At 37.1% G+C, this 13,534-nt stretch overlaps 1 protein-coding gene across 1 annotated transcript; it reads right to left on the bottom strand.

Moving 5' to 3' along the window:
* Positions 1–2,117: 2,117 nt before the first annotated feature.
* snx15 (sorting nexin 15) lies at positions 2,118–8,190 on the bottom strand. Its single transcript, XM_051901020.1, has 8 exons — positions 7,965–8,190; positions 7,596–7,631; positions 7,400–7,520; positions 7,084–7,199; positions 4,441–4,783; positions 4,205–4,354; positions 3,912–4,121; positions 2,118–2,765 (listed from the first exon to the last, which is right to left on the bottom strand). Exons 1-8 carry the CDS (start codon positions 8,064–8,066, stop codon positions 2,653–2,655), a joined length of 1,191 nt encoding a protein of 396 aa, XP_051756980.1. The 5' UTR covers positions 8,067–8,190; the 3' UTR covers positions 2,118–2,652.
* Positions 8,191–13,534: the final 5,344 nt, after the last annotated feature.

Raw genomic sequence — 13,534 nt, 5'->3', positions numbered from 1 at the left:
AAGTCAACATGACAAGAAAATCGACCATTTTAAAGGTACATGATGTAACTTATTTTTTCCAAAATTAACATTTTAATAACGAGTCAATAAATCAATCATTCTTCCAAAACACATTCTGTACATTGCGTACATATGCCCTGTGTGTCAGGTCTTATCTGTTAAATTCATAGTTTTCAGTCACGTGACTGACATGTAGACCGAGTGGGCACAACATCCATAGAAATGCATTACAGGCCAGTCAATTTTCCATCTCAAAAGAAGAAAAACAAAAAATATGTGAATATAATGCAAGTTTTGGGCACTAAAAACAGTGAGACGTTCTTAAACGGTTAATGTGAAAAACACTAATGCATTAATGTGCTAGAACAGTGATATTGGGGGACCGGATTCGGTGTGCACTTTGTTGACGGTGAGTACTATGTGTAGGCGAGATGAGCCAAGAATGTGAACGCAATGTGTTAAATGGTTAAGTGTTTTCTTTATAATGGTTTTCTATTGTTTTAACGCAGAGCCGAAGCACAACCAAAACAATGTTCTTCTTCCGCAAAAAGCATGCAGTTTTCTTTGTAGTCTCTAGAGGGCCAAAAGTGTACCTTTAACGCTCGTAATACACACTCTCGGGTATTATTGTGCACGATTTATTAGTAAATGACTTTCCTTCTAAGTTGATGTCATCTAGGGTGTGCAAACAAATAGTAAAAATAACCATTTAGACATTATTCAGTCGATACAACTGACAGCATTTGTGGTGTATAATGTTGATTATGGTGAGGCACTTAAAACAAGCAAACGGGGCTAATTAGAGGATTTAGACGTAGAAATGTGAAGCATACAAAAGCACTTACATTACTTACGTTAAAAGGTGTATTATTTGAGCAGTTAAAGTCTCAATGAAATCAAAATTGACAATTCTTATTTTTCATGGAATATTAGAAAAACAGAGGGTTAAGACACTAAGAGCCAGATTTACTAACAGCTTGTGCCAGTGTAAACCCTCTTTTGGTGTTTAAAACTACTGTCAGGGTTTACTAAAGAAACGCAGTGAAGAAATACCGCCGAAAAGGCAACACGGTTATTTTTGAGGCTTCAGACGCAAAATTTATGGAAGGATAGTATTTAAACGAATCATGCAAGGTGATTTACTAAGGTTTGCGTTAGTCAATTTACTGGTATTTGCGCCATTATTTAGCACCCAAAAAAGCATGTCTTAAACTTAATCTTGGTAGATTGCGTTAGTCATTATGGAAATGGAATTTGTAAACTTTTCACTCCCATCTGCGCTTTTTTGGCTTCTTATGAAGCTGTCAGCCTGCATTATTTCAACTTAATTTTAAAATAATTATGTATAACATCAGAATTCGTGGTGGAAAATTACATTACCCTTGATGCTGTACAGAAAATTACACCAGAGAGTCAAAACAACCAAAACCTGCCAAAAGATCTTGTAAGCTCCGCCCACTCCCATGAAGCACTGCGAATGACGTAATCGTGTTGATCTCCCTACACTCTCAAAATACTTAAATATTTGTATATGTATATGCATATTTTGCAATAAATTTAGAATATGTCGTTTATATATATATCAACATTTATAAATTAATAGTTTTATAATTCTCAATCATTCGATTATTCTGTTCGCAATGCTTCATGGGATTGTAGTTCTCTCCCTCACTAAAGCCGTTAAGAAGACAGTCTTGTACCTTTGTATTTTTGTCCAATTTTCAAATATTTTTGCTTCAAACCAGTTTGTAGTGCTATAATTCACCTCGTAGCAGGTTGGCTTGGTTCATGGCTTATAACGCTTTAACGATGACTTTTTTTAAAAATCCCTATGGAAGAAATGACTTAAATACTTCCGGAACCAGCACTGCTGAAAAAGTGGGCGGGCACTAATGCACTCTATACTAGCAAAACAGAGCACAGTGTGTTTCAGGAGTGGAGAACTCCTCCACAATCAACTGTAAACTCTAGTATGGAACACCCACGATCCAATTATTTCCCAATGGATGGAATCAAGTCCCTTCCTACATTTTGAATACACACAGTGAATATACTGTTTCACCCTGAAATATCATATAAAAATATATATATATAAAAAAAATGGGATGAGAATGCCATTTCATATTTATATTATATTTTTAATTACTTATAATTTACAAAACAGGCAGATTCCATTGAAAAGGCAATGTCTTCATTTAGACAACAGTCATTTACATAACAGCTTAATTTACACAAAAGTTAGATTAAAGAAAATTGAATAGCCACTAAAGATGTCTCCAGTTCCTTAGGATCAAACAGTATTAGATGATTACATTAAAATAATGTAAAATCAAGTAAAAATCGCTTGGTCTTACAGTACAGGGAGTGTAGTGCTGTTGGACACATCCGTTTGGATGGTGCTACAAGTGTAACTATTTAAATAAGCGGGAAGGTAAGTGTGGGAGTCAAGTGTGTGTGTGTGTGTGTGTGTGTGTGTTGACCGTGTGGGTGGTCGGCGAGTTGCACTTAAGTGAAACCGTGGTTGTTTCAATATGTGTGCGTGTTAGTCAAAACTCGGTTCATGAGAGTACATATGTGGGAGTGTGCTTGGGTATCCCAGGTTTGATGAAGCTTGAGTTAGTATGTATGTGTGTGTGTGTTTAAATTGTTTCTCTATGTATTGTGGTCATGAGTGGGAGTCTGTATAGATAGAAGTCTCTCCGCAAGCTCTAGGACTTCAGCAATCTTCCTCTTCACTGCTTCTCTCCTCTTCAAATCTACATCTCCTAGCAGGACAGAATGGGTAATAGAAAGAGAAGAGAAAAAGGGTAGAACAAAGGGATGTTGTGAGTTTTTTTTTTCCCTTCTACCATTTAAATATTTTGCATTGCATCCAAAAAGAGCTAATTTCCCGCTTCGAGGAAAAAACATTGCATGTAATGTCCTTGTGCTGAGAGCTACTCTGCTCTTTCCTCTCCAATAAATTAATCACATCAGGGTCGTTCTGACCACAGCAAATTGGCATTTGTATGATTTAGGGTCTGTAATCTGCACATGGGGCCAGTTTTTCAATTTTATTTTTATTTAGATGGAAAACAAGAATAAAAACTACAATGTTTATTAAAACAGCAATGTTTTGGTCATGCAATTTATTAAAACACTGCTGTTTTTGTTTTTCAAATAAATAAATACTTTTATTCAGCAAGGATATATTATATGGATCAAAAGTGATAGTAAAGAGCTTTAAAATGTTTTTAAATTTAAAATGTGTTGGGGGTAACGCATTACAAGTAAGGTGAGTTACGTAATCAGATTACTTTTTTCAAGTAACTTGTAAAGTAATGCATTACTTTTAAATTTACAACAAAATATGTTTTACTTTTTCAAATAAGTAATGCAAGTTACTTTGTTTTCCCATTTATTGACTGACAGCTCTCCTGTCCCCATTCTGAGAGAAATCGTGAGTAAGTGCAGATGCGTTGTGTGCTGTGTTTAAACAGGATGCTTATTGTTGCTCTAGAGTCTAGACTAAATGTGAACATGCATTTACTCATCTCACTTGCACAAAAATAGATTCAATATTACTCAAAATGACAAACAAGCAAGCCTACATGAGAAAAAGTAACTAAGTAACACAGTTAGTTACTTTTTTAGGGAGTAACACAATTTTGTAAAGCATTACTTTTAAAAGTAACTTCCCTCAACACTGGTTATGATATGTATCACAGTTTCTACAAATATATTAATGAGCACAACCGTGGAAGGTCAAGTCAAGCACATGCATTGTGGGATACTATATTCCCAACAGTGTGCTTTGTTGAATACAGCACATATTAACAAAGGTAGCGTTTAGGTTTTTGGGAATTCTGTGCAATCTGTACTATACACTGCAGTTTTGCTAGTATGCTATCATAAACAGCCGTTTGTCATACCTTGCACTCCTTTCATAAATATATCGACAGCCATCCTGTATCGTTGCACTGCTGCACTGTAATCACCCTCTCTCTCTCGTTCCTGGGCAGCATTCAGCTCTTTGTCGGCCTGGTGCACATAGCTCACATCTCCATCAGACTCAGTCCCATTTGGACCAGTTAGAGGGACAGACAGGAGTTCAGCATGGCTGGGTGATCCATATGGTTGATCTGAGGCATTGAATAAGGTGATGAGAGAGAGGTTTGAATAAAAAAAAAAAAATTGATGAGTCACACTGTGCAGACTTCCCTACCTTCTTTGGCACACGGGTCAAAAATGGCGAGGTCTGTATCTGAAAGTGGAGGCGGAGCCTTGTCTGAATGTTCCTCCCATCCAGAATCAAACAGCGAATCAAACTCCTCTAATTGGTCGACTGGAGAACTTGGAATTTCAAGCGAGGCATCTGGAAGATGAAAAGCAGGAATGGACCAATTAGCCATGATTGAAATCGAATAGAAACAGGATAAAAGACTTGGATAACAAACTAACGTGTTGTAGCATCTGTAGCAGCAGCGCACTGGTCCGTGCCGTTACTCTGTGTTGTGATGTCAGTGTCTCTCTCTTTTTCTGTCAGTCCCAGTATTTTTATTTCTCCTTGTGTTTCTTGTGTAGGGCTGCTTTCCATGTCACTGAAGGCCTCAACTGCTATCTCTGGCTGGGCTAGATCTGTCAGTCTTTGGTTGGACTCCAGCTCCTGGGCCTGGATAGGAGCATCTCTCCCCGTCTCTTCTTCAGCCAACAGCTCAGTGTTCCTCTCAGGAAGAGGAATAAGAGGAGGCGGAAGAGAAGTGGAAATGGCAGCTGTCTCCAGTGGTCTCCTCACTTCTCCTCCCTGACAGAGGAAAAAGGACCAAGCAGATTACCAAAAAAATAAACATTCACAAGATGCAAACAAATAAAGCACACAGGTCACATATGGACAACTTTTATGGTACTTTTAGCGTGTTTTTTTCATTATATTAGGATTTTGACCGTGTCAGTGCCCATTATGAACTCTGAAAAGAGCATTATTTCTTTTATGTTCCAGCTAAAGAACTCCTGAGGATGAGTAATTGATAAAAATAATTGATGAACTATATGCATACATTACCATTAAAAAAAATGAAAAGAAGTTTTTGAAAGAAGTCTCTTAGGCTCAGTCCAAATCTGATTACATGTGTATTCTGGAATTGATCTAAATATTGGAATCTGGTCTAAATTATAGACTGTCCACAATGTGTATCGCATTGTGCTTCCCATGGCGTTCTTCCATTTTCCGCAATATATGCATTGGTTTCTATGGCAATGACATTGCATTGGTAGGTACACGCCAAAAACAACAACAGCAACATGGAGGGGTTTGCAATACAGATGTTGTCTTATTTACCACATGACTACTGCGTCATCTGAAGCAGCGGCAGAAATGTAGGAGGCTGGTATGAGCGGCTTTTTCTGTGCTGCAGTCTCCAATGGTCTCAAAACATGTCGTTATATTGTCATTTTCTGCTTGACCAGCACTTTGCAACAACACAAACTTGTTTCTGTTGCGACTATAGGCATGTTGTCTATAACAACATCTGAGATGTTACGTTACGTTTTATGTGGCGTGAGAAAGTGATAAACCATGCGAAATCCGATTAGAGCGGTCAGACTGAAATACATTTGAAATCCTATTTAAATCTCATATGAATGTAACTCAAAATGGATTTGTAAAAATAACATTTCATTTTTTGCTCTTCACACCTGCTAAATACCGGATTTCAATCGGATATGCACAAAAATTGGATTTTGACTGACAGTCTGAATGAGACTTTATTCTCACCAAGGCTGCATTTATTTGATCAAATTCAGTAAAACAGTAATATTGTGAAATATTATTACAATTTAAAATAACTGTTTTCTTATATTAAAATATCTTAAAATGTAATTTATTCCTGTGATTTTCAGCATCATTACTCCAGTCTTCAGTGTCACATTATTCTTCAGGAATCATTCTAACACGCTGATTTGGTGCTCAAGAAACATTTCTTATTATTATCAATGTTGAAAACAGTTGCCGCCTAATATTTTTGTGGAAATAGTGTTATTTTCAGGATTCTTCTGATGAATAGATTCAAATCAACAGTATTTATGTAAAAAAGAATTTTCTGTATAAAGTATTTGTTTGTTTGTTTTTTTAAATCTTAGTGACCCCAAACTTTTGAATGGTAGTGTATAGATTTTTGTGGGGGAAAAAATATATACATAATTCAGGCATGAAACTCTAACCGAGTGCTGACTGGTTCTTCCAAAGTCATGGAAGCAGCCAATCAGAAGTACTTCCTAATCCACGTAACTATTGCTGTGTTCAAAATCGCCCCCTATACCCTCATTCACTATTCCCTACATTACTCCACTAATATAGTCCACTTGAGGGAGTGAATGAAATGAGTGAGTGAATTCGGACACTGAGTGCACCAGAAGGGCTGCCGATTTTTTATAGTTTGTGCTGCTGTTTAATAATCTTTTGAAATGTAGCAAACTGTGAGCTCCAGTAGTAATGAATATTTATGTTGAACTAGCATGTTCAAACCTTTTAAACGATTTAATGATTAATTAAAAAGGAATTTATACCTGTATCATAATGCTGGACCAGCGCGGTTTGGAAAATGAATGGATGATTGATTCAGCTGCGGGGGCCACCTCCTGGCGAGACGCGGGAATTCATTCAGCGCGCGACTCTCACAGTGCATTATGGGTATTCTCTAGCCATTGAGCGTGCATCGGTTGTACACTCGTTATTGCGGTGCATTGTGGGATTGAATGAGCGCACTCAACATTGTCCACTATGGTTTCGGACACCACTACAAATGGCTGTCCCCTCAAATAGTGCCCTATTTAAGGGTATAGGGGGCGACAGCCTATATATATTGTACCCTATCCTGTGATCCATCCTCCTCTCCAGCGCCACCTGTAGACATCTGCTACGGGGTTCTACCATTTTCTTGCAGCAGCCTGTCCTTTTGATTGTTATTTGACTAAGCTGAACAAATTCTTGTATTTGTTCAGTAGCAGCAGCAGCGTGGCTGATCTCGTCTGCCAAAATCAAGCCTATGTATATGGTTGAAATAATCCACTCCAAGAGTTGGTATGACTGAAATATATTTGTCTTACCCTGAAGAAATCTTTGAGCTGAGGGCTGTTGTACAGAGCAGGAATGTTTGTAGTGAAGAGCAGCATGGCCTCGGCTGCTTTCCTCCTCTCTTCAATCACAGCCTCATCAAAACGCCCTGTGAGAGCGAGAGACACGGACAAAGAATGACAAAAGAAAGAACAGAGAGAGCGGTGGGGGAGTTAGAGGAGTACAAAGAAGCTGACTTACAGCATAAAGTCATACAAATGAAATTCTTAAGATCCAGGTGGTGAGAAATAAAGTGGCAAAATTGCCACAAATGTTTGCATCATGTCTCAGCATTTTCATTGACCTTACCAAAAACCTGCGCTCGTGGAAAGGGGGGGAACTCTTCTAGTCGTCTGAACAGGTTCCTATGAGTGTAGGCCAGCTCTCCATGTAATTTCTTCAGCTCTGAGTACCTCTTCCACACCACAACCTGCCATTAAAACCAACAATGAGTCCAATGCAACTCCAAACATGTGCGTATTCAAACATACAAAAATGATCATACCTCTTTAACATTCTCCGGCTTTGTCTTTGATACAAACTGTGGAGAAAGTGATACGTTAAATCACATTACACCAAAGGGAGAGGATTTAAAAGGGCTGATTATTTTAAGCATGAATGAGGATGGGGATGAGATTGGTGCATGAAACACTGAAGTCACGGGATCTCATTCCACATTCTTTAAATCACGAGTTTCATAGCAAACCAGATAAATAAAACGAGGCTAGTAGTTATTAACCCTCTGTATAAGGATTCTTTAGCCTTCATGCATTCATGAAGCACAGTTTATCTGATGTCTATGCAGTATTTATTATTCCTCTCTGTGATAAAGAGATGTAAATATGATCATGTAGTATATTATAGTGCTACTAACCCTTGCTGTTACTTTATATTCCGTGTGTCCTTTCTCGTGTGTGCGTGGATCTGCCACAGTGAAGAAGCGGTAATATTCTTCTGTTTTAGACTTTCGAGACATCACTGTCAAAGAAAAATGTTTAAATTTGAAATAACATAAATATGAGGACAGAATCAAGCGGTCGTAACTGGTACTGCGTTGGACTGTTGACAGTTTGGAATAGTTACTTCCTGCTTTGTGACAGGCGCATGCGCAAACTGATTCCATCGCTATTTTTCAATCTCTTCAAAATAAAAGTCATGTTAGGGCAAATGAAGATTTTTGTCTGTGGTCTCTTCAACGAATGTACTGATGAATGAAGTGTGGATCAACAGCATGTACAAAAGAGGGCTGAGAACACATCCATGTATATTTGTATGTATTAGATGATAAATCAAGTTTTACATCATTTTCAAAGTCACTGAAGACAATAATCTACCCCCTTTTCAAAATCTTTTTGCTTTTGAAAAGAGTAGGCTAACCTAATTCTGTGACTAAAAAATTGTGCAATGTATTTATAGCCTATTCAAATTATATTATACAAGTGTGAACCAGCCATTTAGTAAAATTATTAACAGATGTGATTGTCAAAAATAATCATTTTATACAGTGCCTATAGAAAATCATCATACCCTTTTGAAATAGAATTTTTCGTACAGCCTGAAATCAAAAACCATTCCAAAAAATAAATAAATAAAAACCTTTCCAGCTTTATTTACACATTTTGCCTTATAACAAAAAAGAAAAGAAAAAGGCAACAGTTCTGAAAATATTAAACAACAACAACAACAACAACAAAACTGAAAAACTAGAATATCAGGGTTGGAAAAGTCATCAGTCCCCTGATTTAATACTTCGTAGAGCCACCTTTTGCTTTATTTATAGCCATTAATTTATGGATATGTCTGTACTAGCTTAGTAACACACCTAGGGGAATATTTGCCCATTCTTCCTTGCAGAATTGCTCAAGTTCAGTCAAATTCCTTGGTGTGTGGCAATGGACTGCTCTCTTCAAGTCCATCCACAGATTTTCTATAGGATTTAAGTCAGGGCTCTGACTTGGCCCCTCAAGGACATTCACCTTCCTATCCTTAAGGCTTGCGTTGTTCTTTTCTGTGCTTGCTTTTTGCTAAACATAGCGCTTGGAGTTCAGTCCAAAAAGGTCAAATTTGGTCTCATTAGACCATAGCACCTTCAGTGTCTTCCAGGTGTGTTTTTGCATAGCACAAACGAGACTGAGTGTGGCACTTTTTCTGGAAAGGCCTTCTTTCTTTCAGTGCTATTTTTGGTGAAAAGCAAATACAGCAAACCACTCAAAACACACCATACCTACTGTGAAGCACGGTGGTGGGAGCATTATGTTGTGGGGGTGTTTTCTCTTCAGCAGGGACTGGGCGATTGGTCAGGAAGGAGTGAAGGGAAAATGGATGCTGCCAAGTACATCCAAAGTCTTGAGGAAAACCTGCGTTCAGTTAAATTTGATAAAAAAATCTGTGGATGCATACATACTGCATCCATACTTTGAACTTTGAACTGAGAAATTCTGCAAAGAAAGAATGGGCAAATATTCCTCAATCTAGGTGTACAAAGCTAGTACAGACAGATCCAAAATTATTAAAGGGTTAGTTCACCCAAAAATGAAAATTCTGTCATTAATTACTCAGCCTCATGTCGTTCCACACCAGTAAGACCTTCGTTCGTTTTCAGAACACAAATTAAGATATTACCATTCAAATGACTACATTCAATGTCCAGAAAAGTAGTAAAAACATAGATAAAATAGTCAACATGACTGCAGTGGTTCAACCTTAACGTTATGAAGCAACAAGAATACTTCTTGTGCGCAAAAACAAAACAAAAATAACGACTTTATTCAACAAATTTGTCTCTCCTCTGTCCTTCTGCTGCACTATTTTCGTTCCAGAGCTTCCAGGTTCTACGTCTGAACAGTGGGTCAGTATTGGCCAACACCTGTTCACATGAGCAGCATACGGACCTAAACACGGAAACGCAGACAGACAGAGAAGAGGAAAATTTTGAATAAAGTTGTTATTTTTGTTTTGTTTTTGTGCACAAAAAGTATTCTCGTCGCTTCATAACATTAAGGTTGAACCACTGTAGTCACATGGACTGTTTTAATGATGTTTTTACTACTTTTCTGGACATTGAATGTGGTAATTTCGTTGCTTTCAATGGAGGATAAAAAAACCTCTCGGATTTCATCAAAATATCTTAATTTGTGTTCCGAAAATGAATGAAGGTCTTAGGGGTGTGGAACGACATGTTGGTAATTAATGACAGAAATTTCATGTTTGGGTGAACTAACCCTTTAATGGCTGTAATTAAAGCTAAAGGTGGCTCTACGAAGTATTAAATCAGGGGACTGATGACTTTTCTAACCCTGTTATTCTAGTTTTTTATTCATTTTCAGAACTTTTTTGTCATTACTTTGATATTGTAAAGAAAAATTTGTAAATAAAGCTGGAAAAGTTTTTTTAATTATTATTTCAGGCTGTATGACAAATAAAGTAATTATTTCAAAGGGGTGTGATGATTTTCTATACACTCTAAAAAAACCAGCACTAAAAGTGGTTCTTGGCTCGTAATCATAGGGGAACCACTTTTGGTGCTAAGTAGCATCATATCTTTAAAGGTGCTCTACAGTGCCTTTGTCAAATGGTGCTATGTAGAACCCATAAGAGGTGCCATATCGCATTTTATTTCTTCAACAAAAATAGTGCTAAACAGCACCAACAGTGGTTCTTTGGCTCGTAAAGAACCTTTAAAGGGGCATAACATGTTCTTTGTACAGCAGTGGTGCTATATAGCACCTTAACCACCCCAAAGAACCACTGAAGCACCAAGATTTGGTGCTATACAGCACTTAAAGTGGTTCCCCTATGATTATGAGCCAAATAACCACTTTTAGTACTATACAGCACCATTTTTTTAGAGTGGGCTCTGTATATTCAGAAAGTATTTTATGTTGCAGCCTTATGGTAAAATGCTTTTGTTTGTTTTTTTGTTTTGTTTTTCAAATCACTACACTCCATACCCCTTAATGACAAAAAACAGTATTATTGTTATTATTATTATAATAAAAATCTTTATTCTTCTCTTTCAAACAGCCATAAAAACTCATCTGATTGTGTGCCACTCTGATCATCTTATAGGGACCAATGGAAAACTCATTTCCACTCATCTAAACTACATTACATGGGTCTTGTCACTCTGAAACATTTAGTCATCTGTCACAAAAAAAGTAAACAATTCTGTTTATCTCTAATAATGGTGCTTACTTAATTTACGTATATTAAACCAAGGATGAGCTGGGCCTCATTTACATGCCCAGCATGTTGCCCATAGCACTGACATGCCCACCTCTCCTTTGTAAATGTTAATGGCCACCCACTGAGACGACCAAGTCTGAGTAATTGCCCTCTGAGTTCTTGAAGTCCTGGTTCATGTGGGTTCAGAGAGGGGTGGCATTTAGAGGTGCACATTTGTCTAATATAAGCCGCACATGAGTATCAGATTTGATCCGATAGACAGGATCTATATCTATATCTATCTATCAATATATATATATATATATATATACTGTAATGCAGCCACCCATATCACCAGAGATGGAGGATGGTGTGAAGTAATGACTAAGCAGACCAATTAACATTTGAGTCACTTCGCATCATTAATTCCTCTGTATAAAGAGGACCTCATAGTGAGAACAAGACACCGAAATGCACGCTTCTCCAAATCACAAGTGACACAACATGCCTTACTGGAGCATGATAGTATCATCACTCAGCTATAATTAAGATCTCACTAGTTCATTAGTTCATTGCCACTGAAGTTGAAAAATACTTTCGCCTGTCAAACATGAGGATATTTATGTTCTAGATGATCAATTTTTACATGACATATTATTGCAAATAACATAGAATTGATACGGCTTCTGATGTAAAAGTTAACACCTGTGTGACCTTATCAAACATCTTTCCTACTGGGTCTGGGAGTCCCTCCCCTCGCACAAATGTCTCTTCACCCTTTACCCCTGCTTCTCTACACCCACACAACCACCTTCATCATCCTTCGTGGTTATGTTTCGACCAATAAGTTCTCTCTAATTGACCCCAGAATCCCACCTTTGGTGCCTATATAAGCTTGTCATCCTTAAAGCACTCTAAAAGGCAGTGTTTTTACAGCTTTAAGATGTTCTCCCTGTTACAGGTGGCCGTGGCGACTCTATCGGTCTCTTTGCTGCTGTGCAGTGTCAGTTCAGCACCTAGAGGAGACATGCTGCTCCAGCTGTTACAATCTGAAGTGGAACCCAAGGAGAATGAGGTACAACGCATGCTTTTCTACGGTTAGTGTTGATGGTCACGTCTGTGTGGATTATAAATAATGGTAACATTTTACACTAAGGTTCCAGAAGTTAATGTTTTTTTAACGCATTACCTAACAAAAAAATAACAATGAGCAATACATTTGTTACAGTAATCTTTTTTTTTTTTTTTTTTTTTAATAAAAATACAAGCGCTTATAGTTCATTTTAGCTCCGGTTCATTAAATTATTTTTATTTTAATAATGTATTAGTAAATTTTGAAATTAACATTAAAAATAATATATGCTTTAGAAGTATTTTTCATTGTTAGCTAATGTAACTAATGTTAAACGTCACTGAAACCCTAGCCTATCTCCATATTTCGTGATTTTTAATTATTTATTTTTCCTCCCACCCATAAATCCTTACTATTGGTCACCCTGTAAGTGTGTTTTTTATATAAAAAAAAATGAAAATGAAAAGTATTTTTAAAAAAAGAGCTTGTGACTAAATCTCGTAACTCCATTGGCTCCTCAATCTGTCAGTCAAACCTTATAACTTCACTCCACCCGCCTCAATCTAAAATAAAGTGCAGTTTGGACCGTCTTTGCTTGTATACAATAATATTAAAGTAATAATAAAGAACTGGTTCTTTGCACAATTAGCTTTCTTTACACAATTAACACTAGGCTATATATAAAAGCGAACGTTTTATGTAGGCAATTTGAGAAGCGGAGACGACGAGTGTCTTGAGATTTTGGCCAAATGACAGAAAAAACCGAGAGCTCATATAGTATTTTCGTAAAATGTAAATAATATAATGACACATGAAGTGTCTGACCATATATAAAGCACAATATCGACTTCGACAACGCGGTGTTTAATTATATAAAACATAATTAAAAAAAAAAAAAAATACATAGTTTTTTCCATTTTCTGAAATGTAGCGTTTTTGGAGTACGTTTCCGCTTGACAGCGACATAAAATGTAACCTTATTGTAAAGTATTACAAAAACAGTAACATGCACATACTAAATCAAGTTCAAATCAGTTTTATTTTTGACCTTGAAAATCTTTTGAATCATCTTTTCTGTCTTCAGCTTCAGGATCTCTCTCGTTTGCTCCTTCTGAAGCAACTTTTTGAGTCGATGGCATCTGAGGAGAAAGATGCTCTTGAAAGCATTGATGATGTTGACGTTCACAATGAAGTGGTTCGCCAGATTC

The sequence above is a fragment of the Ctenopharyngodon idella genome, chromosome 7 (assembly GCF_019924925.1).
Source record: "Ctenopharyngodon idella isolate HZGC_01 chromosome 7, HZGC01, whole genome shotgun sequence".
Taxonomy (NCBI): Eukaryota; Metazoa; Chordata; class Actinopteri; order Cypriniformes; family Xenocyprididae; genus Ctenopharyngodon; species Ctenopharyngodon idella.
The sequence above is the reverse complement of the archived record's forward strand: the minus strand, read 5'-3'. Positions and strand labels throughout refer to the sequence as shown.